Source organism: Ziziphus jujuba, chromosome 6 (assembly GCF_031755915.1).
Source record: "Ziziphus jujuba cultivar Dongzao chromosome 6, ASM3175591v1".
NCBI lineage: Eukaryota > Viridiplantae > Streptophyta > Magnoliopsida > Rosales > Rhamnaceae > Ziziphus > Ziziphus jujuba.
This window is the reverse complement of record NC_083384.1, coordinates 8,898,279-8,924,423: the sequence shown is the minus strand read 5'-3', so window position 1 is coordinate 8,924,423 and position 26,145 is coordinate 8,898,279. Positions and strand designations below refer to the sequence as shown.

The following is a 26,145-nucleotide window of genomic DNA, read 5'->3' as shown; positions in this document are numbered from 1 at the left end:
CGATTTTACTATGCTATAAAATAATGGGTAAAATTTTAAAAAATTATTTTACAGTCCAATAAAACAATATTGCACCCGAACAAAAACATAAAAATAAAAAATAAAAACAAGTGTTTCGCAAGGATATTCAATTTCTAGTCAATTACTCTTTCAATTTCGATAAATTTTACTTTTCTCCTAAAATAATATTTTTTTAGAACCACAGACACTCGAACCGTGGCCAAGTCAGCACGTCCTACCGCCTACCGAATCATCACTCCAATATTTTCTCAGCCAACGGTCACCAACGAACTGCTTGTCACTTTCTCCTAAAAAAAGACTATTTTTTTTTTTTCACAAAATCTCATCCTTTTTTATTTCAACATTCTTTTAGGTCCATACAATATATTATGGTTGTTTTCAGACCTCCAGAAAAAACCAAAAGACCGAAAATGATTTCTTTCTTCTACTTATTCTCAGTTACTTCCTTGCTCTTTCCATGGCGACCATCTCAGCTATGCCCAATAAATTAACACCTTCTGTCCCCAACCACCTTTATGCAATATTCTCTATCCCATCTTGTCCTCCTCCACTTTCACATTTACGTAAAACCCATCTGAACTTTTCATCAGTTGCTTTCAATGGGGTTCGATCGTTTAATAAGCAACCTGATTTCCGAAAGTCATTCAGACCCATTAGGGCTTTTGGATCCAATTCAAGGTTTTTGCAAATGGGTGGTCTTCCAGAAACTTCCTCTAATAGAGAAATTTCAGTAAAATCAAGCAGTGCAGAGAGTGGTAGCACTTCCACTATCTCTCAAAGTGTGAGTAACTTTCTGAGCTTTTCTACTTCAAGTTCTTGAATTTTGTTTTAGATATTTCTGTTTCAGTGATGAAACTGATATGGGTTTCTTTTATTTTTATTTATTATTATGCCTTATAGGTGTTTGATTTATTGCATTTGGTAGTTTCACTTGGGATTATTCTGGCAGTGGAAAAAATTTTGAAAAAGGCATTTGTGGAAGCTGCAATTAAGTTTCCAAGTGCACTTTTTGGCATGTTTTGTATATTCTCCATCTTGATGATCCTAGATTCCACTATTCCGGCTGCGGCGAAAAGCTTGGAGGATTTCTTTCAGCCAGCGCTTCTGTTCATTCAGAGATGGTTGCCATTGTTCTATGTTCCATCTTTGGTTGTTTTGCCTCTTTCTGTCAAAGATATCCCTGCAGCTTCCGGCATCAAAATTAGCTTCATCGTAGGTAAAAATAATTGTTATTTTGACTATTTTGTTTATAAATTTCTTGATCAAGCTTTTATTGTAAATTAACTTTCACTTGTGATTATTTTTGTTGCTTTGCTTCTAGAACATGATGGCCCCACAACTTTCTTTCTTACATTTTGAAATGAAATTCATAGAAAATAAGATTATATTATATCCTGATTGTTTCGGAATGTAACAGGTGTTCTGAGTCACCAAAACCGTTCGTTTTTGTCATTATGTTTTCCATTATTTCAAGATATTATAATTTATGTCAACTCTCTTTTCAAGTTCCACCTACCTTCTGATTATGTGTCGAAACATAGATGTCCAGCATCAATTTCCAGACTGAACCTTTTTGATTAATTGCTAAGTTTTCACAGATCCATTAATCTCTTACTATGTCTTGTTTCTGCTATATATTTGTCCATTAGTCCTTTTGATGATCTTAGATAGTAGTTCTCACCCCTTGGAAAAATATATCTCAATGCTTCTAATTGAAAATTTAAAGCTGTATGGTTTCAAAAGTGTTTCTTTATATTTCTAACAAAAATGTGGAGTTCTCGATTTAGTTCATCTCCTTTGAATGGTTTCACCATGAGAAAATTTTGTTGTACAGTTAAGAGTTTAAACCATACTGAGACAATCATACCTGAAATTCTTCTAATGATGCTTGATTATTGTAATAGAAATCATTAGGAAGTTCCCTGAATCAGGCAGCTTTAGTAGATAATGTCAAAGCATAAACTATGCAACTCACTTTTGTTTCTATGCCTATGAAAAAATAGAAAGGCTGAAGAGGATAAATCAAAGGGAAGATGGAGAATACTTTAAAAAAAAAAAAATTCGATATAATAATGAAATAAGAATTAAATCGTACTTGTGCAACAATATATATATATATATATATATATATTTTTTTTCATCCTATTTCTCTCATGAATGACTCTGTATAAAAGCAGTTTGTCCAAAATTTCTTTTGTTTTTTGTTTTTAATATTTTTTTTGAGTGTAGTTAATATGTTATTTGGTTACGACTCTTCTGCAGTTGGGGGCTGGCTGGCTACACTTTGTGTCGCAGGATTTATGGCTCTCGCTATAAGAAAATTGGTAAAGACAGAAATGACCAATGCTGAACCTATGGCAAAACCTTCTCCTTTTTCTACTCTTGAACTGTGGTCATGGACTGGGGTCCTGGTCATATCATTTGTTGCTGCATTATTATATCCTACAGCATTAGGGACTGCTGCTCGGACATGTCTTCCATTCCTTCTTGCATCCACCGCGTTAGGATACATAGTTGGTTCTTTGTAAGATCTCATTATCTCTTTGTTTAAAAAGAAAATGTTATCATCCTATGTCAATTCATTTCAATTTGAAATTGTTTTGAATGTCTCACTTGCTTTTTAAACTTGCATTTTCAGGTTGCCATCAAATGTGAAAAATGTTTTTCATCCAATTATTTGCTGTGCACTATCTGCAGATCTGGCAGCATTTGCTTATGGTTACTTTTCTAAATTGGGACTTGATCCTGTTCTAGGTAAATAAAAGTTTACAGTATCAACTATTAGCTTACTGTATTTATACTTTTTAAATGAACCGAAGATTATTCTTTTAATACATGTAGGATATTACCTTACAAAAGTTTCTTCGAACCCTGGAGCGGGTGATGTGCTGATGGGATTTTTGGGATCTGTAATTCTCTCATTTGCCTTCTCAATGTTCAAACAGAGAAAGGTACTACCTCTTAAGCTTGATGAATGAGAAATTTTTCCATGTTCGATAATTAATGGTTGTTATATCTTTCATAAGTTGTTTCAAGGCATGCTTTGAGTCTACCTGAGCATTTAAAGGATTTGTTTGGATTACAAGTGAGAAATTAGTGGTTTATGAACCATGTCTTTCCAACTTTCGATTACATTATGCAAAGGGTGATGATCTTCTTAAGTGCATTTTGACTAGGATTTCTCATTGCCAATTAAAAACAGAGCACTTAATGCAAAACATGGAAATAAACAGAGCATTTATTTTACTTCTACATGGTAAAAGGCTAATATGCTCAAGAGTGTGAGAAAAGTCAAGAATTGGAAGTAAAAGATAAGAAATTGGAATTTTCGTTTTCTCTTGTATGGTAATTCTAAATAACATGCCCTGAGATGTAAAAATACTTGAGAATAGATAGTGACAAATCTCATGGAATGTTCTGTTGGTTGAAGGGATTGGCACTCCACGCTCCCTTATGAAATTCATGTGCTTGTTAATTTTCCAAACCTTATATTACATCCATATATTATAATTCAGCAATCTAAACATCCCCTTTATTTGTAAATCAAAAGTGTTTTTGGGTAATAATTGTTGCTATTTATACATTTTTTTCAGCTAGTTAAAAGGCATGCGGCTGAGATTTTCACATCTGTCATCATCTCAACCATATTCTCGTTGTACTCAACGGCTCTTGTTGGACGACTTGTTGGGTTAGAACCAAGTTTGACTATATCAATTCTACCCAGATGTATAACTGTGGCATTGGCCCTCAGCATTGTCTCTCTATTCGAAGGTATGATAATCTTTGTTCATAGTCTGCTGTTAACAAAACTAAGTTTTCTGAACTTTGATTTGCTGAAAAATCTAAAGAAACAAAAAGTACAATATTGACAGATTTTGTTGCATATAAATTCTATTATCTGTTCCATAGTACTCATGGAGTATTACTGAATTTTCAACATGTTTGCTGCATCTCTACTAATCTTATCCATCTTTTCTCCCTCTATCCAGATAGTTTAAAGTTATGTTTACCAGTTTTCTCTCCATCTGCTTAGAGTACTTTACTGATGTGTGTTAAGTATTTGGTGCAAATTTTTGTGCCTACCTTCAAAGGAAGATCCTCACGGTCAGTCCTAATTTGAAATATTTTTTTTTGCAGGTGCTAATTCGTCATTAACAGCAGCTGTTGTAGTAGTAACTGGTCTGGTTGGAGCAAATTTTGTGCAAGCAACACTTGATAAACTAAGGTTTCGTGATCCTATTGCTCGTGGAATAGCAACTGCTTCTAGGTAAAAATTCATCACTTTTTTACATTATAGTGCCAATGGCCGTTGGTAAGTAGATTATAGTAATATATACTTTTAGGGAACTTAGATTTATTTACTTCTTTTCTCTTACCCTAAGTTTTACCAAAACAAAGGTTCTAGATAGAAGATTAAGAGTATTTTCTCTTATCCTAAGTTTTACCAAAACAAAGGTTCTAGATAGAAGATTAAGAGTATTTCATTTACAATAATTGTTTGGGAAAAACATACTGCAAAAGTAATTGAGCCATTGTCTATAATGCATTAATTCTTGCTTGCTTTTGTATTTGGATTATTGTTGCAGTGCTCATGGATTAGGAACAGCAGCTTTGTCAGCCAAAGAGCCTGAGGCTCTACCATTTTGTGCTATTGCTTATGCTCTTAATGGTATATTTGGCTCTTTGATTTGCTCAATTCCAGCGGTCAGACAGAGCTTAATTGCCATAGTTGGTTAAACAATCAACTAGAATGAGTTACATTTTTAGCTGCTGTTTCCTTAAATTCCATTTTCAATTCTATGCCAAACAGTACATAGAGGGAAAGATGATATTGATATAACAAGCTAGATGAATGATGCTGTACAGGATTTGAAGAACCCTATTTATGAACATATTTCCATGAAAAAAAAAAAAAAAAAAACCCATTTTTTATCCTCTCTGTGAGAATAAAATTTTATTATTATATTGACAAATAATTAATTGTCTCTTTTTTTATTTTTTATTTTTATGAAAGTAATATTTTCTCTAGAAACTTATTTTGTGTTGGTGTCATACATATATATATATATATATGACATTAATGAATAGATGTATAGCATTTTTTTATTTTAATATTACATCAATTGCCAATTACAATAGAAATAACCCAGAAACTTACAATTCAAACAAAGGATGGTTATAAAACCATTTTACGAGATTTATTACATACACATAGAACTATCTCGCAGTTTATAACAGGAGATATGGTAACATGGAAACTGCTAAGGGTATCACATCTTCTATTAGGTACCATTGTCCATACGACAATAGTACAAATTTCTTGTCACTATATTGTTAATTATGAGTGCAAAAATTATTACTAGGAGAACAACTCTCTCTCTCTCTATATATATACATATATTTATATATATATATATATATATGTATATATATACATAACCGGAGGTGGCTAACCTGGATAACAAACACACTGCTTGATCCCATGAACCCTTGTACAATATCTTGTAATTAAATTGTACATTTTTCCGGCATCTATATATACTTTCTGCTGAAGAGGGACATGGAGGCTAGGGGAGCACTTTGAAACCACCCATTCTTTTTGTTATCACCATTCGCAATTGATAATGTCATATATCATAGTATACATATATAAACGAGTAAATGTGGAATATATATATATATATATATATATATATATATATATATATTGTATAAACATTTAATTTAATTTTTTTTCTTTTTGATAATCTGGGTAGAAAGAATTTCATTACTAGACTTTGAACTCAAAACCTAATTACAGATTATCGAATTGTCCCAAAAGAAATGTATAAACTAGTTATTAAGTTATTCATTCTTTTCTTTAATACGGTAAAGAAAGAGGAATCGCCAAATCCAATTTTGCAAGAGAGATAGAAAGAGCCTAATTTTATCTATCAATCTATCTATGCAATTGTTTTTTGCAAAAATCAAGCTAAAATCAAGCAGTGAGGATTATATCTACACCCTAAAAAGACTATATGTATATATATATATATATATATAACATTTATTATATACTCAATTGAATATCCAAAGAGAATAAAGATGATGGAGATCATCACGGTTAAGAAATAAAAGGATTTATAACACTTGACATTTTCACCTTTTGTACATGATTTTTTCTTCGCATATGCATTCCGTATCTATAACATATATAAATTAATTGCTATAACTATTAATTAATTGCTGTGACATTTATTTTAGTTTTTTTACATGTTTTCACTTATTATTCCTCTTCCATTTGAAAGTTCAAACATCCAAAGTTAGTTTAATAATTTAAAAAAAAAAAAAAAAGTTGACTTGTCCCTACATAATTAGCTAGGCTTCAAATAATTATAATATAAAATTTATGAAAAGCCATTAAAAGTATATGTTGCTTAATGGCTTAAACTTGGGGTCAAACCGTTTTTAGGTTTCTTGCTTTTCATGATGGCGATCAATTTTGTTGGCATCGAAAGTTCAGGTGACTATATAATATATATTAACTCTAACAAATTAAAATATAGTCTACTTATGTTTTGTATGAAAGTATATTATATACGCATTTTACTATTTGATTTAGCCATATGTATGCATAGCTCATATAGGTAGCATAATAGTTAATGCATTAATCCTGATTTAAATAATTTAAACTCAATGTTTAAAGTTTATACACTTTTAAGTTTTTGCTTCTTTAATTATTCCTTTATTCCAAGTCTTCAAAGCAAGGGTAATTAGAGTATCCAAAATTAAGCCGATTTGAAGATTGAAATTAGAATCACTTTCAAGAAAGTGCCCAAGTTGCTTTTAAAGTTTTTTTTTTTTTTTTTTTGGGTAAAAAAAGAAAAAAAAGAAAAAAAAAAAAAAGAGGTTCCTAGTTGTTATGGATTATTTTAATCAAATTCAAAATAGTGATATATCACTATGTAGTAGATCTTTCATTATTTTGTTAATGAAGTATGAAAAAAGGAAAAAAAAAAATCCAAACTTAAACACTCATTCTGACAAATTTAGTATTAATATTTATTTTTTTTAACTTACCGACAGCATCAACATTAATATTTCAAGAGGGTGATTTTTTTGGAAACTTCAGTAGGAAAGCAATTATCCCACTTGAAGAGGAATGTGAGAGCTCAACACAATGTAAAAGAAGATGCTTCATTTTACTCAGTCTACGTAAAGGAGCTTGTATAAGATTATTCTCTGGTTTTCAATTCAAACAATGTGTTTGTTTCATATCCTTAATTTATAATTAAGCAATAGAAAAATATATAATTGGCAAGCCAAACTATTTCCTGACTTTCTCATAAATGTCAATCCTATATGAAAAGGTTCATGAATTTTATTTTATTATTATTATTATTATTTTTTTTTTTTGGGGGGATCTAAACAAGAGAATATTATATATTAGTTAAAATATTTTTTACATGAATGACAATAAAATCAAGAGGTAAACTACACTTTCAAGCTGGTAACAACTCTTATTTACCCTAGCTGGCTCTTATTTACTTATATGTTTAATTTATTTTTTGGCAAGAGTGATTGGATTTTTTTTTTTTTTTTGGGGGTTCCTTTTTTGGGTAATAAAGAAGGAATCATTTTGCTTTACTTAATATTGCCCTTTTGGCTAGTTTCTCAATTACTTTTCTCTTGCCTTTCGTGTATATATAAATATAAATAAAAAACTAATTAAATTATCATCCATAGTTAATTAATTTTAACGAAGGGACAGTACCTGACCAAACAAAATAAAATATGAAGGGACAGTATCTATATACACGTATCCATTTCGTTCTTGTATTACTTAGGTTTAAATTTAGAATATCCCCATCACCAATGAAAAGGGGAAAAAAAAAGAACAAGAATTTGTTTAAAATTCTAGTATAAAACTAATACGAGGATTTGTATAAAATTCTTCCAGACAACTTCTCTATATAGAACAGTTTAATTGTTTGATTCTAAAAGCATATATTTTACATAAATATACGTGAGAGATAAATATGTATGTATATATATATATATGGTCTGTTTATGGTGCGAACGGTTCTCATATGTACCACAGTATTGGTGACGGTTTTTCATAGTATTGGTGATGATTTTCTAAGAAACCGTCGTTAATACTATGAAAAAACATCACTAATACTGCGATCCTCATACGGACCGTCCTCAGCATAAAATTTTCATATATATATATATATATTTGGTAAATAGAGGTGAAAATTTATAAGTACAATATAAATCCCTTTATTTCTTGGGTTTTCAGATGTCGATCAACTTTGTTCAAATCCAATATTCAGGCAAGTATATTTCAACCCAAAAGAGATATATATAGATGAGTGTGTATCCCATTAAAATACTTTTTAAGTCTTTGATTATTGTTTTTTCAAATTAACTTTTGAAAACAAAATCAACAAAAAATTATAAATAATATATATGTATTTTCCTTTATTTTGGAAATAATTTTAACAAATTTTAAAATAATTCGAACTACTAATTTGATATCATCCAAATAAAATCGAAGTTTGAAAACATTAAAACAAGGCTTGGCCCAGAAACATCTGAATGGATTTGATACCCTACGATCCCTCTCGAATGATCCAAGGGTTGAAGGCCACCCAAATAGCTCTGACACATGAAACCACTCAAATAGATGCTCATACAAGATTAGATATTCCAAACTGCCATAACAAATTTTGGATTCTGAATTGCCAAACATCTTTTATTTTTCCATAACAATAGAAATAGAAAAAACTATTTTTTGTTTTCTATTTTGAAAATAAAAAAAACATAAAACAAGTCTATATTTGAGAATTGATTTAAAATTGGAATTAGAACGCGTTTGAGAAAGAATGTTCCATTTTAAGCTCCACGTCGCACATACTAATACTTTGATTAATTGTTTATTTCCATTTTTTTCTTAACACATTCATTTACATATATATCGTATTTGTGACAATTATTTTATTTTATTTTATTTTATGTTTTGTTATTTAATGACAGCATCGAAAAAAATAGGAGATTTTAAAGCATGTGAAATTCTTGTCACTGTTCAGGAACCATGTGAGACCTCAAAACAATGTGAGAGGGGATGCTTCAAACTATTCAAATTACATAAAGGAAAGCTATTTTTATTTTTATTTTTATTTTTTTTTTATGTATTTTGCTGAAATTACATAAAGGAGCTTGTGTACAGATACAACGTGCCATTAGAGGCTTAAACAATGTCTTTGTTTGATTTCCTTATGAATTTATTACAACAAAACGTACAAATACAATGAATTTTTATTTATAAATAATATAACTTGATGGTAATTTTAAATTAATCTTAAAAATTGTAGTTCTGCTTAATTCTGTTTGATTAGTTCTACAATGTTTTTAGGTTATTTCAAATTCTGTGTTTTATGAAAACAATGATAATAATAATAATAATTCACTCATTCATTCATTCAAACAGAACAATGTTACACTTAATTTAGTCCTTGTAATTAATCCAACAAAATATTAAAAAGGCTCAAAAAGAATTTTTCAATTCTAATTTATTTTTTTAAAAACGAGTTTGTGATTATACTTTTAAGAGCTATCTCAATTGAACTAACAAAATTGGATTTCTATTAAAAAAAAAAGTTAATTGTATTTTAAGATCTTATATTTTTGTTAGATTACACATTGTTCATTAGACATTTAGTTTACAATTTCTTACATATTAGTTCAATTTTTAAATTACAAATTAAGAAACCAATATCAAATATTTTAAATCTGATTGTTTAATATGTAACTTTTTTGTATTTTTTAGTAATATTTAATATAGAATCTGATTATAATGCATGTTAAAAAAAATCTAACTAAAATATAATATTCTAAAGATCAATTTATTCAAAAAATAAAATAAAAGTAAAAGGGTTGGAAAGATAGACATTTAAACAGATGGAGTACCTTTACCCAGTGGGAACGTGGGGTACACGTAACTAAGGGAGAGCGTGGGGGGTGATATGAAGTGGCGAAAGTGGAGTCCTATAAGATTTAAGGAACTGTAGGTAAGGGAGTTCCTAGAGACATGAAAAACCCGTAAAATTTTGTTACAGAAAACGAATATTTCATGTACACACAGGAGGCAGACAGACAGCAGTACTTTTGGTGCTCCACTCAACCAAAGCACAAGAAAGAGGAAACTCTGTTCCTGGTAAGTATTGCTATTTTTATTATTATTATAATTCTTATAATTAATTAAATAACAACCATGGCTTTTTTTTTTCTTTTTTTTTTTTTTTAAATTATTAGTATATATAAATATATACTTTTAACTTAGTTGTATTGTACTGAAATTGCTGTGGAAAGCAGCCTTTGATATTATATATATCATAAGTCTTACAAAGACTGTAAGTACCTTCCATTATAACTTCAGTAAGTTTTGTTGGTTCTTCTTTACTCACTCTGTTTGAAGCTTTATTTGATGTTTTGGGTTAATGGGTTTTTGATTTTTTGGCTAGTGGTTCGAGGAATCTATGGTTTTTGGTCTGATTTTTGTGCTTTTGCATTAGGATCTTTTGCTTATGGTAGGGTGTTCTTGCCTTTGATTTTTTAGTCTTGAAATGGGTTTTGCTTAGTTTTTTGGCATCCTTTTGTGGGATTTTTTTTTTTGGGTGGTTCCTGGTTTCAGTTTGGTAGGTAGAGTTATAAATATTCTGCATTTTGAGATTTTATATTTTGTTGCTGTTAAATACTCTCTCTCTCTCTCTCTCTCCCCCCGCTAAGAGTTTCTCTGTTTTTCTTTTGGACGTTTAAGAATTTCTCTGTTTGAATATACGACGGGTTTGTTTTCGCTTTCAGAATTAGGCATTGCATGTATTAGATGGTATTTGCCTTCGTTGGTGTATCGTTTCTAAGTTTTCAGCCCTTGGTTCTCATGAAGTATTAAGTTCTGGGTTCATAATTATAATTTTCTCTTAAAGCTTGCATTTTTCTGTGTTTACATCAAGTTAAACTTTCAAATGCTGTTTCTAGTTTACACATTTAACTGTTTTTGACCATTACTTTCAAGTATATAGGCAGAATTTCAGTAGAGAAGAACCATTTAGACTAAATTAAGAATGTTTCTTATGACAGAAATTAAGAACTAATTACATTTTTATTGGGTAATAATTTGAAGAAATCTTTTACTCTATTATGCTTAAGCCAAATTCCATTGTTTAAGATCACACATGTCACCTATGGCAACTTTAGTTGGAAAAATGAATTTTCCGTAAGCATTTAAGATTTTGTTTCACAATCTCTATAAGCACTCGCATCATGCTTATGTGAGGCTTGCTTCTAACCTTTTGATAAATTGCTTTCCAACCGTTAGTGTTTCTCTATCATTGCCTTGTGTGAAGCATTTTATATGTGGTTTTAATTTACCTTGTCTCGTTACAGCATATATTGATCAAGGGTTGAAATGTTCATTTTTGTGGTCTTTTTTCTTTTGGATTTCTCGTTTAATTTTTTACTGTTTATGTAAATACAATTTCTGGATTGCATACTAAGAGTTTCTGAAAACATTCTGCAGTTGTAGATGCAGCACTGAAATATCAAAACAAAGTTGTGAAGATGGGGACTTACTCTAATAGGAACCCTATTATGCCTAATGCTAATGCAGGAGCATCTGTTTCACATTTTTCTTGGTTCTATCCAGGAACATTTTTCCCTTCATCAAAAGCCAGCTCGAATCCTTTGCACGAAACTCAATCAAATCTAGAACCTGGTATTTCTGTTGCACCTATTCGTTCCATTCCACCTGTAGCTGAGCCAACAAAGAATACGGATTCAGCAAGCAAACCTGCTAAGGTTAGGAGACAGAAAGGTGCTACACATGTTGCATCAAAGGCGTTAAAGCCAAAGCAAATGAAAAAAAATCCTTCCACTTCCAAAAAGACAAAGGGACAAACCATTCCTCAAGCAAAACGTGAAAAGAAGAATCCAAACCTCGATATGGAGAAGATAAACTTCAATTTCTCTGGAGTGCCATCTCCATATTGTTCTTGTACAGGTATTCCTAGAGTTTGCTACAAATGGGGTGCTGGTGGATGGCAATCCTCGTGTTGCACCATTAACATATCAGAATATCCTCTACCTATGAGTCCTTCAAGGCCCGGGGCTCGAATGGCTGGGAGGAAGATGAGCAATGGAGCATATGTGAAACTTCTGTTGAAACTTGCAACAGAAGGTTATGATCTTTCTCGTCCTGTTGACTTGAAGGGTCATTGGGCAAGACATGGTACTAACAAGTTTGTTACAATCAAATAGAGATATGGAAAGCTAGCAGTTAAATATGTATTAACTGCTAGCATATGCTACCATTAACTCCTCTAGTTTTCCCTCCTGATGTAGGTTGATGCTAAGTGCTAGGTTCTTTTCATCGTAGTAGTTTGTATATATAATGTTCTTACTATCTAAAACTTATGTGAGAGAGACTTAACTTGCTTGCTTAGCATTTAAATCACTCTTGTTCTTCTGCATCTTTGATAATGGTATTTAGGAGGCCAAATTGTCTTGATATTTGGTTTTGCAGGTATGCCTTTCTATTTCCAGTAGTTAATCATCCTACCCATTTCGTTTCTCTCGATCTCCATTTCCTATTGTTGTGTTAGTCGAATGCAAAACTTGCCTATTGATAGAACATGATCTCTACGGCTTGACCTCTTTATCTTTGTTTATGTTTCTTTCTAAGATTTATGCCAAATATGAGAGATTATGTGAGAGATTGTAATGTGTTGAATTGATATGTAGAACTTGGTTTTAGATGAAGTCTTTTTTTTTTATTTTTTTTTTTATTTTTTTGGGTGAATTAGATGAAGTCCTGTTTGGTTATTGGTTAAGAGTTATAAACATATTTTTTGAAGGTTCAATGAAGTTAATACATTTATTAGTGACATATTTAATAAATTCATATCTGTTAGGAATAAGTTTTCAATTAGAGTTTGGAGGTTATCTCCCAAATGGTTGAATGACATGGTATCAGAGTCCTTCTGTCTATGTGGCTTTTCTGTATTGAATTTGTATGTGAGGTCAGACTATGTTCTTTTTGTGAAAATAAAACAAATGGAAAGACAGAAAAGAACCAAATAAGTGAAAGAAAAAAAATGGCCCCAAAAAAAAAAAAAATCCAAATAAAAAAGCATCCAATAAATGTGGGTAGATAGAGGAGAAATGAATTTATGGTAGCATCACAGGTAGTTATAAAGAGTGATGTAGCCCGGTATGGGGAAAAAAAAGATGATAAAGTTTATCCCTTTTGTAAGAACTTTAACTGAATTTAAGTTATGCTTTTTTTGTTTCTCTATTTTACAGATCTCCATAGAATTACAAACAGAAACTAAAATTACATACAGAGTGTTCTCATTCTGGTTAGGAATAGCCTAACACTCTCAACCATGAGCATTATAGAGAAATGGGGAGTACAAAAATAGAAAAACTGAAACAAAGATTATTTTATATAGACTCATGGCCTGCATGCCTTGGCAAACAAGGCAGGCGTTGCATTCACTCGATCAATAGCTTAAGCTTTTGTTGCTTCTACCGGAGTTTTTGCCTTGCTAGCGGTGAGCTGCTCGTATAAATCTCTTATCTTTAATCCAACTATAGTCTGGAAGAGACCTGTTCCATTGTTGCTACCAGGGAAATCAGCATGCTTCAACATTTGTTGGGTGACTTCTCCATAGAACTTGGTAGATATGTTACTTAGATGGCTTTCCACATAAATCAGCTCATCTAATCTGTCAAATTGCCCATCCATCTCCAACACAGACACCTATAAACCAAAAACAAACAGTTTATATCAAAGAATTTCAAATATTGACCAAATCAAAACAACTATAGGAAGCTGTGAGCATATTAAGGCTCTCTTTTAAGCAAAAACAAAAGCTACCACAGACAGGACCTAAGTAAGAATACCTCGTGACCGTAGTAAGAGTCGGGGCCATAGTTAAATTTGATGCCGGGGTAAGAGCAGGTAAGCTTCCTTCCACATGGTATCCATGAGATGGTTGAGCCTTCATCAAACAAGTAAACTGGGCTGAAAAACTCAACTCCTTCTTTCATTATCAACTTCACTCTCAAAACCTTTCCTTCATTATCATCCGGAATGAGTTGGGTTGGCAACACTTCAATCACAGCGTCTGCATATTGCTTTTGTGGATCTGCACCAACACATAAAACATGGAGATTGAGTTTGCAACTTTTAGAAGATCGAAAATAAACATAACTACTAAGATATCAAATTATCCCCCCCAAAAAAAAAAAAAAATGTATCAGGGGATTTACCAATATAAGCATCGAAATCGGGCTTTCGAGCTTCGATACTGGCTTTGATGCTTTCAAGACTGTGTCCACGCTCTGCCATGTCTCTCTGCAGTTATTTTAACATGGTTATGTCACAAAGGAAACAACAATGGATTTGGAAATGTTAAAAATGTGAATATCACGTAAAATGGTTAGTAAGTACCTGAATTTTCCATGCAAACTTAACCTCATTGCTGATATCCAAGTAGATACTGAAGTCCAAGATATCCCTCACTCTCGGGTCAAACCTAAAATTGAGAAAAAAAGAAAAAAGAAAAAAAGTATAGATATATATTTAGCATGCAATCAATCTGAGTAATAAATTAATAATTAATACATACTAAAAAGTTCAATTTGTAAAGCAACCCAAATCCTTAGGTACAAAGTTTTTATGTTCTTAGCTCAAAAGTAAAATATCTAATCCTATTAGTCGGCAAGCCATATGAGCAGTCCGGCTCATATACTTGTTTAATGGTTATTTTCCTATCTTTTGGTTTTGGATCTTGGATTTGTTCCCACAGATTTGAGATTATTAACCGCCGGGCTAAAAAGCATGTCATTCTATTAATAAATTAAAGACACTTGCTTTATAATAATAACAAAAAGAGAGACTTCTGAGTTGAAAAAAAATAAAATAAAATAAGAAGACACTTGTTTTTATAATAATAAAAAAGAAGTACATGAAATCCAAAGGTTTGGCGAAAGACACAGCAAGCAAAACATGACAACGACCGTGCCAATGCTTCTGCCCTACAATATGGATAAGTATTTATATTCATCTTTTATAGCTCTATCATTTCTTTTCATATTAAAAAAAAAAAAAAAAAAAAACACAGATATTTTTCCAGCCAAAAAAAAAAAAAAAGAAGATATATATATATATATATATAAAAAAATTATAATCAATATATATACAAAACATTCCCCTTGGTTTTGACTACGTATCCTATGTGTTAGAAAGTGTAGTAAATGGGATTAAACAACATATTTAAAAACAATTAGAATATTGGATTTTCTAGAAAGCAAATAAATTCACTTCCATAGAATACTCTTCTTCTTAAAATAAAAAATATTCAAGAATAATTCCAAGATTCCATGAAAAAGCATTAGAGAAGGAGACAGAGTTCATGAACAGGTGTAAGAAGAATGAGAAATTTGCATGAACAAGGAAAATAGAATTCAGTGACAGATGTATGATAGAAATTAAGAGAAAAACAGAGAAACAGACAGAGAGACACACAATAATGAAAATAAATAAATAAATAAAGTTGAAAACTTTGAAAAGTTAATTACTAACATTGGGTGAAGTCCTTCAATGACAAGGATCTTTGGTGGCTTGATGAGCTCAGGAGGATCCAAAAGACCAGTAACATGGTTGTAAATGGGTTTATCAACAGGAATGCCTTCTTTCAAAGCTTTAACCTGTTCATACATAAGATCAAAGTTGTTTGCTCTTGGGTCAAGAGCAGTAACCCCCTTCTCTTTCCTACCAGTTCTATCCAATGAATGGTAATCATCAAGGCAAATCACAGTGGTTGTGTCACTGATTAGAGTGTTTGAATCTGGGTTTCCTCCTTTAGGTGGTTCTGCTGCTCCTCCAAACACACTTGTTAGCCTCCTCATGAAGGTACTCTTCCCACAACCAGAGTCTGCTGCTAGACCAATCACAACTGTCTGTGAGTCACCTGCTGAGCATGTTATCACACATCGGCTTGAAGTGCTTCTTCTGCTGCTTTTCTTGCTTGTGCTGTAGAAAACCACCTGTTTTTGGTGAAATCCCAAGTGGGTTTTTGATGGCGTAGAGAATGAACATGTGGGATTGAGTTGTGTTGTATAAACAGTGCAAATTGCCATTTTCTTCCCTTTTTTTTATTTTTTTTTCTTTTTTTTTTTCCCTTTAATCTCTTTCCTGATTCCTAGAAATGAAACTTTTGCTCTCTCTCTCTCTCTCTCTCTGAGGAACTATGAGAGAGTGGAAGAGATGGGTTTATTAAATGGGGGTCTGGCAGTACTTTTTAGATGGTTTTGGGATGACACATGAAATTGGGTTTTGATTGTTTTCAGAGAAAAAAAGAAAAGTTTGGAACAAAAATGAGAGGCTAAAGGTTTAATAAAAAAACTGGTGGCAGTTTGGGAGGAGAAAGAAAATGATGAAAGAGCTGATGTGTCATTTTATGGGTTTCTGTGACTACCCTTGGTTTTGTACAAATTTGAAGGTAATATTAAGAAGGTGGGAGAGAGGACGTGGATGGGTTAAAATAAGTTGACGTGGGTAAAACAGACATTTCATTGGTTTTCAACAAAAAATTATAAAATAAGATTTTTATTTTTTTTATTTTTTTTTTCTTTTTGGTTATTTCACTGGGAAAATTTTTTTTGATGGGGGGAAAGGTATATGTGATAAACAGAGGCATGGAGAGAAGCTTGGTGGCTATTTGTTTGAGTTTTGGATATTTGAAATGCCAGATGTCATAAAGTGTGTGGCTGGTTGAAGATTAGGGTTGGAGGGTGAGGAATGGAAGAGATATGGACATGGAGTCTCTATGCCATACAATTCAATTTTTGGACTGTGCACTACGTTTGTGTCAAGCTGAGGCTGTATATGCGTGTATGTAAATTTCTACTGCTTATACCCTTTTTAGGTGCTTTCAATGACCACATATTTCTCACACAACCAAGTACAAAACCCAAAAGATATAGAATAAAAAGAAAGCCCAAAGCTTATGTGATATGTATATTTAATTTCTTAAATATATATGTACTTATTATATTTCTTATTCAATTTAAAATTTAATAAAGTTTATATGATATAGAATTATTAAAAACATCTTTATGGAATAGTTTATATATTTAGTATAAGTGAAGAAAACTCACTCATATTTTTGAAACCGTGAAGCACATTCTTAATTGTTTTTTAATTATCAATAAATAATAAAGTTTAACGACTTTTATTTGATATACTAGCTAATAGTTATTATAAAGCTGGAAGCTGTGATTTCAGGTAGTTGCTGGACTGGTTAATTAGGGACGTCTGGTTGAGGCAATCAAAAGTTGTGATCTACTCAGAATCCATTCATACTTTTACCTAATTGAAGTTAAATGCCATTATTTATTTATATCGTCATTAATGACAAATTAATTTAATGACTAAAATTAATGTGTTAGAACAAATTGAAAATCGGTCAATTTAAAAAAATTAGCAGTCATATGACATATTATTGAAATCAGTGTGCAATTTTTATTGCTACGCGAAGAGGTAAATTATAGTTAAAAATCTATTCGTATAAACATATATAATATGATATTATTTATTTAAAATCTGTATAATTAACTACTTACCTATGTGTATATATTTAGTTTAAAAAAAGAAAGAAATGTAGATGTCAATTAGAATATATATAACATGTCCGCCAGAGTTCAAATCAAGACGTTTTCCAAAGCTTTCAGCACATAAAATAAATAAATAAGACGTTTTCCAAAGCAACCTTAGCTCATGAATTGGTATTACTAATGACTCTCAACCATGTTGATGTGGCAGTGGCAGATATTGTATGTGAAATTTCCTTGCATGTTGGGGCCATTATTTTAGAGAAGCATGGTGGCTGACTAGGACTACTAATAAAATAAATAAATCTAGCCATTTTCTTTGTTTGTATAGTATTTTTCTTAATTATTGCTTTCAATAAAATGGTTTTTGTCTTGCATTGTTTTTAAGAAAAAAAAACAAAAGATTAAAATAAAAAGTAAATACAACTAGAAATTCCAAAGCTTGTTATTATACTGTTAATAATCCCACTAGTATAGTGGCATTTCTAATTAATAAGCTCTTTGAAAGAAAAATCAAACTTCAAAAACAACTCAAATTAACACTCTTATAAATGCACTATTTGTTAACCTTAATCAAAAGGTATACCTTTAATTAAAAACAATAAATAAATATATTATATGTGTTTCTAAGCCAACTCTTTGGTCAACTTGTTTCCCAGCGGTCTCCAACATACACAATACTAATTGTGGGGGGCTGCGTTGCAGTGTGCTAGAAAGAAACCGAAGGCCCTTTCATTTTTTATTTCTTTCGCACTTTCTGATTTTTTTCTACTTTTTTAATCCTCCATTTTATTTTTTTATATTTAAGCTATAAGGAATCCTCCCCAAATTGTCCGGTAAGAAAGCATATACTTACGAGATATAAAAAATATTATTAAGGACATGGACCAAATTGATTAGTTAATTCTTTGAATTTTAAAGTACCACCTTTGTTAAACCATGGATTAAATTCAGTTCCAGCCAATTGAGTTTCCTCAACTTATTTGCACCAACTCTTCAGCTTATGCAAATTTATGAAATATTTCTTAGAATAATAATAATAAAAAACAAGAGCATAAAAGAAATGACTTTATATAAAAGAATATAGAGTTTTCAAAATAAAAATAAAAAAATTTAAAAAAAAAAAAAGAAAGGAAGAAAAAGAAAATAGAGTTTTCTAATATATGCGAAAACATGGCTTCTCAATACATATTTAGCATAGAATATACTACTACACCGTGAAATGCCAATAACACAACAAATCGAAATGATACCGCAACCTGTATCAGAACTCACTTGTTCCCCCTGAAATACATGTATATTTTCTGCACAAAGAAAAAGCACAATCAGAGAAGCAGGAAGACTAGCAAAAACACTTGTATCATTCTCATGACACCATTTACACAACTATGCATCTGCAATATGTTTCGAGCAAACTCTATCGGGGAATCTAATAGTTCTTACCAAATCATTATCAACCTAGTTAGAGAAGATTATCAAAACATACTCTCAATCTTCCAAGTTAGCAACTAGGGCACATTGTAGATAAAAATTTCTACATAATACATAATACATATATCTATAAATTCTTCCATATCTTGAGAGCAAAGAGTTCGGACCAAAACAAACCATATTCCACGCCTGTTGTGATCAAACCAACATACTTTTCAACTTTCTAAAGTTAGTATTCATTCATATTACCAATACGTTTTTCTTGTGCAGGTAGGGGTACTGATAACAAGTTTAAATGATTTTGAGAAAGAGAGAGACATGTATGCCACCACAAGTATATGGAATTAACCTCAGATGACTACTAGCCAAAGATCTATAAATGAAATTTCCAATTGAAGTAGGAATGGAAGAGGGTGAACTTGAATGATTTCATAAATAACTCATTTATATAAGCCCACAACAACCTTTAATAATAATGATATTAGTATAAAAACAAGAGGAAAAGTTCATCACTAACCTGAAGTACCCACAAGCTCAGAAGTGACTCTAGGCAAAACAACCCAAACCCAACTAAGTAGAATATCTGCAAGAGAGTCCAAAAAAGGAAGAAATAAGCATATTAACTGAATACGAACATCAAATTAAATTACTTAAAAGAAAATGAGAAATGAATTTCTCCAATACTCTCGATCATCCAAAGTATCATAGCACAGCTTAAAATGTTTCTTTTCTAACAGAATATAATATCTCATGGTCATGGCCATAAGAAACACCCCAAACCCCCTCCCACAATGCACGCATGCTATGCTATTTGAGTAAGAAGCCGGCTAAATATGCACATATTTCCTTTCATATTTTACCATGTATCGAAAAAATATTGGGAAGTTCCAGTTTGATGATTTCATCTTGTTTGCAACAATCAAATTTAGATAAGGCTTGATGCATATTGATCTAGGTTAGGATAAAAGTAATTACTTGATTTACGATAGGTGCTTAATTTATCATAACATCTAATTTTAGTTCCTGATTATTTTCATTCAGTGAGTTCATTGAAACTTTAAACTTCCTAAATATATAGACAGGAATGTGAGTACTTATATATATATATATAATTTTCCAAACCCGTCATTTCTCATGATCAGATAGTTTAATGATATCAACCCCATTCCACAAAAACTAGATAACCTCTTCAGTCTTCATAGCTAAAGCAGTAAACAAATAAATCAATACAATGGACAAAATATTGCACCGTGATGAAATAATAAAAGACAAAAGTAGAAAGGTAGATAAACTTACCCCAACCAAGACATGGTCAGAGAAGACATCAATTGCTGCCAGTATGCCACTGAATGTTTAAAAACGAAAAAATAAATAACAGAACCAATTAGCAGGGAAATGAAACTTTCTAGTATAGTAAAACTCCTAGACTTATTATGGTAATCTTCTATGCAGTACCATTCTTCCACCATGTTATTTCAAAAGACAATGGGGTTAAATTATAAATTTCAACCCTAAACTTAGCAACTAACCTATCACTTACAATTCATTTACAAGTTATACATAGGATATACATGTCAAATTTATTGAAGTTGAATAAAATTTGTTAACATAAGGATGTAAATTATATAGTAATCAAAGTTAAGGGTTGACATTAGGAAGTCAAGCACCTTATTGAACTTAACCTTACACAGGAAGCAAATAAAAAAACCAAAGTACTTACGTCAACGACTTTCCATGAAAGACAATTGGAGGAGCAATGGCAGCAAAAATGCAAAATCCGATGTGGATCTGCATCATGTCAAATTAATAAATAGACAATAAAATAGGCAAAGCAATCAACTGGATGCATTTATGTTCAGCAAGCATTAACAAGTACGCTAAAACATACCAAGTAGAAAAAGAAAAACCAGCCAAACTTCAGAGCACTATCCGTCCTGCAGGATGCAACAAAAAATGCATCAAGATTGTATTACAAGAAAATAAAAGATAGAAAAATTGTACTTATCAGAATGAAAAATTGGGACAGAATTGATCATATCAAATTGAGAGATTGGCTATAAAAAATAATCTATTTTCATTGCATCTAAAATAAAGACAAGAATTAGCAGAAATACTACCCATTAATTTTCCTTTCTTAAAAAATTATCTTCCACTACGCTCCTAACATGGTTATGAGTCTATATTAAGATATTAAACTTACATCCTCATTAGGCCCAAATTAAATTGGAATAGACATCAAATAGCAAAATATCCAAGGAAGAAACATATGAAACGGGCATTCTAACAACAAAAATGGTACACTACCTTTTCCTTAAAAAAATTTCATGTAACATAAAAACAGTTAATCTTTGAGCCATTTCTAAAAATATAATCTTAATATAAAAACTTTCAATCCATGAGCAAGTTTTGCCTAAGATATATTGCACTAGAATCTGTTATCACCTCTACACAATCAATTTGGCATTCTAGCAAGCATAAAATCCTTCTCTTCAAGCTACCATCCATCTAAAATAAATATAACACTAGCATGCTTTAAACACTATTAGAGAAAGAGACATCTTTAAAAGCCTACCTCATTGCACGGTAAAGAGGCCTGTACCACAATACATACGAAATAGGACATCCAAGAAGAGCATAGATTGTAGCAAGGAAAAATATTTTAACACCTGCAGATTGTGAACATCATTAGAAGATGGAAGGAGCCAAATTTGTCTTAATTGCAAAGTCATTACTGAAAAAGCAAAACTTACCTCCACCTCTAATCCAACACACCATCACTGCAATTACATTAAAAACAAGGCAAAGAACTATACCTGCAATATACAATAACAAAGTGAGTATATAGAAAAATATATGGATGTATTAGAAGAACATAATAGGTGTAAAATGTGGAATATATATATTTATATATATATATATATAAATATTAAACTGTGGAAAAACGAATTAGAAAAACATTAAAAATATTAAATATCATTTGAAAAAATCTAGACAATATTGGTAAAAAATTTAAGCTCCTCTAAAAATTGTCAGGAGGCAAAAAAATCTAGACAAATTACAGGAATTCTCTTAGCCTAGATGAAAGCACATCTAAAAGTAATGACAGCTACATGCCTACCACAACTCATACTTGATGAAAATTAGGAGGGGGAGGGGGAGGGGGAAGGGAATATGAAAACTTCAAGAGGAAAGGTCATACAATTTACAAAACGACAGACTAAAAAGATAAAAGCAGCCATACCTAACCAACTTGCAAAAGCCAAGTACTGCAGCTTTTGAGCATGAACTGGTATTTCATTGGCTATATCATGATGGATAATAGGAAAAAATGGAGGCCAATTTTTATCATCACTAGGAACAGCAGCTGACATACAAAATTGAAAGTAAAAGTAAGTACCCTACAATAGAACATTAAGAATAGGCAAACAAAGTTGCTAACAATTTGAATTGTAGGTCTACAGAACTTACCTTTAGAAATAGCCTCTTCTCTTCGTTTTATATCCTATAAAGATAAAGTGAAAACTAGATTATAACTGAAGTGTGCAAGTACATTGCATTTAAGCAAGAAATAACTACTGGCAGCATTAAGTGCAAATGAACTTTAAGGAGAGTGAACAGAAAGAATATAAAAAACAAGACAGACTTGCAGACAGGGTTCAGTTGGACAATAGTATAACTAACCTTTTCTCTCCTTTTAAGATCTGCTTCCCAAGAAGCAAGCTCTTTTGCCTTTTTATTGGAATCCTATAGACATAAAATAATAATAATAATAATAAATATATAAATAAAATTAATAATTAAACTCTCCCTGTTTCTAATAGCAGAATGAATATGATGTAATAACTCATTTACATTCAATGTATCCAACGGAATATCAACTGTTGCATCATGTTTCTGCCCAAAGCCTAAGGATTCAGATGCCGCTGGAACACGAGCCTTTGATCCACCATTCTGCAAAGATCCCCAATACACAGCATGGTGAAACAGATTGGTATGAAGAATGAAATGAATATTCAGAATATAAATTTAAGTGGTCTGTGAAAACTTGCAACCATGGAGAGCCAGAACAGCTTAGAATCCACAAATCATCTAACATGAAATATGCAAGGTGCCATAATTTTGAGTTTGAATAATAAAATCAAAATTTCTTGTTCGCAGCCAGTATGATGCACTGTTGAACACTTGTCATCCACTATCTCTTACAATTTCCAACCAATTCTAAAGGTTCTAAAGGAGCAAGGTTTATAACTTCAAATAAAAATAGTATCTGTAGACAACAATTGTTTACAGTGTAAACATTCTGTGATGCCTGAGTGACAGGTCCATCCTTTTAATGTCCGGAAAAAATGAATTACTCCAAAAGATAGGCCAGTCCTTTTTTTTGCAACTAATCATAATTTGCACAACAAGGAATCAGTGTTAATATATATGTGTATATGCTATTTCTAAGTAAATTCCATTTCCAACTATATTTTTCTTTTTTACCAAAGCAAATAGATTAATAGAGGCATTACCAAAAAATTGTCACAGGTATTATACACATGATTTTGCATCCACCAAATGTTTCAATATTTCTAGTCAACAATAGATCGTGCAACACAATCTAAATTATCTTCAATTTATTATTATTATTACTTTTTTGTAAGTTTTCACACATTTCTAACAAAGGAGCGAAATTGCGAAATTGGGTGCATATAAAATATTTCTGAACTACCTTTCTTCAATGCGCAAAAATAAAACATTCAACCCTATATACAACTTATTTTATTTGGGGGACAAAATGCAAAAGTTCATTTTTCTTTTCTTTTCCTTTTCATTATTTTATTTTGCTAGGATGATAGTTCAATTAATTAAAGGAATTTGTACACATAGGCACAAATTAAAATTTAAAAATAAGTAGAAAATATTTTTTGTCACATAATTCTCGTGGGCAAAAATCATAAACCTTTTTTACTCTTCCACAATTAATTTTTAGCTCCGAATGAAAGCATTTTTGGTCCACCTATAAACAACTTCTTTCGTTCCTACACTTTGAATTCTCAGCAAATTATACGTCCCTTGATGCTATATGCTCTGTTCAGCGTCTAAGCAACTTTCAAATTATCTAAAAACCGTCTAATTTTAGCTCAAAACTATATAATAAAATTCCTATTCAATTATATTCCCAAATCTACGCGTTTTGCTAAATTTTCCCCATCAAACTCCTAACTTTAACTACAAAACCTACTATTATCAGATCCAGATCACAAACACCACTTCCCAAATTACCCCCCACCTCCCCAAAAATAAAAAATAAAAAATGGAACACTCAGAATCGAAAAATCCGTAAACAAACCGATACTGAGCCATAAGTGGAGTTTAGATCTGAAGAAGAAGAAGGCTAAAATGGGAAAACCAAGAATAAAAAAGATTAGACAAATTACCGAAAAGGGATTAACTACTTCTTCTTCTTCGTCAAATGGGTTAGGGTCGTGGTGGCGATTCATGGTCTTCTCTCCGATCCCTCAGATTTCGATTCCCACCAAATGTTTTTGCACAAATTTTAGAGAGAGAAAGTTAGAGAAAGAGAGAGAGAGATTGCTATTCGCTAGCACCGACCAGCGGGTTTTTTGCTATTTGTGAAAGCTATAATTCTCACTTTCTATCTGGCTTGTTCGCTACGCGGGATATATCGTTTTAGAAAAAAAAAATTTTGGGCCAAAATAGAATTCAATATTTATTCGTTTCTACCCCTTAAATTTCTCATGTTTTACGCTTTATGCCATCTTTGAGTTTTCCTTCGGTGCACTTGGCTATCCGTAACAGTAAAAGATGCAACCAGTTAGATAATGCCACGAAAGAGAATGTCGCTTTGACATTAAGTCAACATGTGAGAAATCTCGTGAACCTTTGAGATGGCATGCTTATGGTGTGTTTGTTGGATGATGACAGCTAATAGCTTCCGCAGGTGATTGAATCCAAACACCTTAACATTAATTTTCAAAATCGAAATTTTTATGTTTCCGAAAATATCCTTCAACCGACTCGTGGTTGGGTAATGCCCAAGGGTCATTTTGGTTAATATGCACAGATTACTTGGGAATTTAAATTCAAAAAAGCAGATGGGTGGCCAGGTGGAATCTGACGCTATCAGCATTTGAGGAGGGTATTAAGGTGAAATTACATACTACAATAGGTAAAATCTATTATATCTTTTTTTTTTTCTAAAAATAAATTATTGCTATGAAGAAATAAAATGCCTCATAGGTATCATTTATATTATTTCAATATTTTAATTAAACGTACTTTGTATTTGTGATGACGAGTAATGAATTTGATTACCAGCACTTATCTAAAAACAGAAATTGGTTTTTTATATTTCAAATTAATCTTTCATTGCAACATTGATAACTATCCCATACCTTTACTATAATAATAAACTTATTTCAATAAGACTACTTTTTATCCCAAAACAAGAAAAAATAAGACAACTTTTTGTATCATATATAAATGTGAGATGCAATTTCTACTTGTAGATGGTGCAATAGCTAATTAATTCATAGAAGTTAGTTTTAATTTAGATTTTAGCATTTATTTATTATTTTTTTAGAATAAATTGTTAGCTAATAAAATTGTAAATAGTATACATATAATACGTATATGTATATATTTTTAAATTAAAATTTTAGTTTTCTATATCGATTTCAAAAGTATTGAAAAATACATAGCTTTTTTAAGGGAAAAGTTTTAAAATATGTATTAAATATATTAATATTTTGTACAAGTGAAAAAAAAATATATGTATTTTTGACAAAATTAATAATTTCAATTATTTCTTTCTCTTTCATAACAACATAAATAAATGTGTATAAAAGTATTTTTATTTTATTCTTTCAATTATTTACTTTTTTGATTTTTTAATATATCACTAATAGTTATATCTTTATCATATATATTAAAATAATTAATTTTAATATATATTTAATACATATATCTTTTGTTCTGTATTTTTTAATTTATAAAGTATTATATACGTACATACTAAATTTGTAAACT

General features: G+C 31.1%; 4 protein-coding genes across 6 annotated transcripts; 2 read left to right on the top strand and 2 right to left on the bottom strand.

Moving 5' to 3' along the window:
• Positions 1-399: 399 nt before the first annotated feature.
• LOC107434552 (plastidal glycolate/glycerate translocator 1, chloroplastic) lies at positions 400-5,009 on the top strand. Its single transcript, XM_016046026.4, has 8 exons — positions 400-802; positions 922-1,237; positions 2,284-2,545; positions 2,660-2,775; positions 2,863-2,972; positions 3,615-3,792; positions 4,159-4,288; positions 4,608-5,009. Exons 1-8 carry the CDS (start codon positions 479-481, stop codon positions 4,756-4,758), a joined length of 1,587 nt encoding a protein of 528 aa, XP_015901512.2. The 5' UTR covers positions 400-478; the 3' UTR covers positions 4,759-5,009.
• A 5,050-nt stretch (positions 5,010-10,059) lies between these two features.
• LOC107434558 (protein BASIC PENTACYSTEINE7) lies at positions 10,060-12,568 on the top strand. Of its 3 annotated transcripts, none has more exons than XM_060818256.1 (2): positions 10,060-10,219; positions 11,582-12,568. In XM_060818256.1, the coding sequence occupies exon 2, from the start codon at positions 11,623-11,625 to the stop codon at positions 12,316-12,318; it is 696 nt and encodes a 231-aa protein (XP_060674239.1). In that variant the 5' UTR covers positions 10,060-10,219; positions 11,582-11,622; the 3' UTR covers positions 12,319-12,568. The 3 variants fall into 3 exon arrangements, with proteins under 3 accessions (XP_060674239.1, XP_015901520.3, XP_015901518.3); XM_016046034.4 differs by lacking the exon at positions 10,060-10,219 and adding an exon at positions 10,297-10,415; XM_016046032.4 differs by lacking the exon at positions 10,060-10,219 and adding an exon at positions 10,447-10,592.
• Positions 12,569-13,304: 736 nt separating this feature from the next.
• Positions 13,305-16,637, bottom strand: LOC107434568 (phosphoribulokinase, chloroplastic). Its single transcript, XM_016046044.4, has 5 exons — positions 15,650-16,637; positions 14,516-14,600; positions 14,335-14,419; positions 13,966-14,210; positions 13,305-13,822 (listed from the first exon to the last, which is right to left on the bottom strand). Exons 1-5 carry the CDS (start codon positions 16,204-16,206, stop codon positions 13,571-13,573), a joined length of 1,224 nt encoding a protein of 407 aa, XP_015901530.1. The 5' UTR covers positions 16,207-16,637; the 3' UTR covers positions 13,305-13,570.
• Positions 16,638-18,816: 2,179 nt separating this feature from the next.
• On the bottom strand, positions 18,817-24,762 carry LOC107434570 (secretory carrier-associated membrane protein 4). Its single transcript, XM_016046047.4, has 12 exons — positions 24,534-24,762; positions 22,963-23,061; positions 22,792-22,854; positions 22,579-22,612; positions 22,352-22,474; positions 21,861-21,923; positions 21,683-21,776; positions 20,999-21,044; positions 20,831-20,898; positions 20,407-20,455; positions 19,628-19,693; positions 18,817-18,983 (listed from the first exon to the last, which is right to left on the bottom strand). The coding sequence occupies exons 1-12, from the start codon at positions 24,594-24,596 to the stop codon at positions 18,951-18,953; spliced, it is 801 nt and encodes a 266-aa protein (XP_015901533.3). The 5' UTR covers positions 24,597-24,762; the 3' UTR covers positions 18,817-18,950.
• Positions 24,763-26,145: the final 1,383 nt, after the last annotated feature.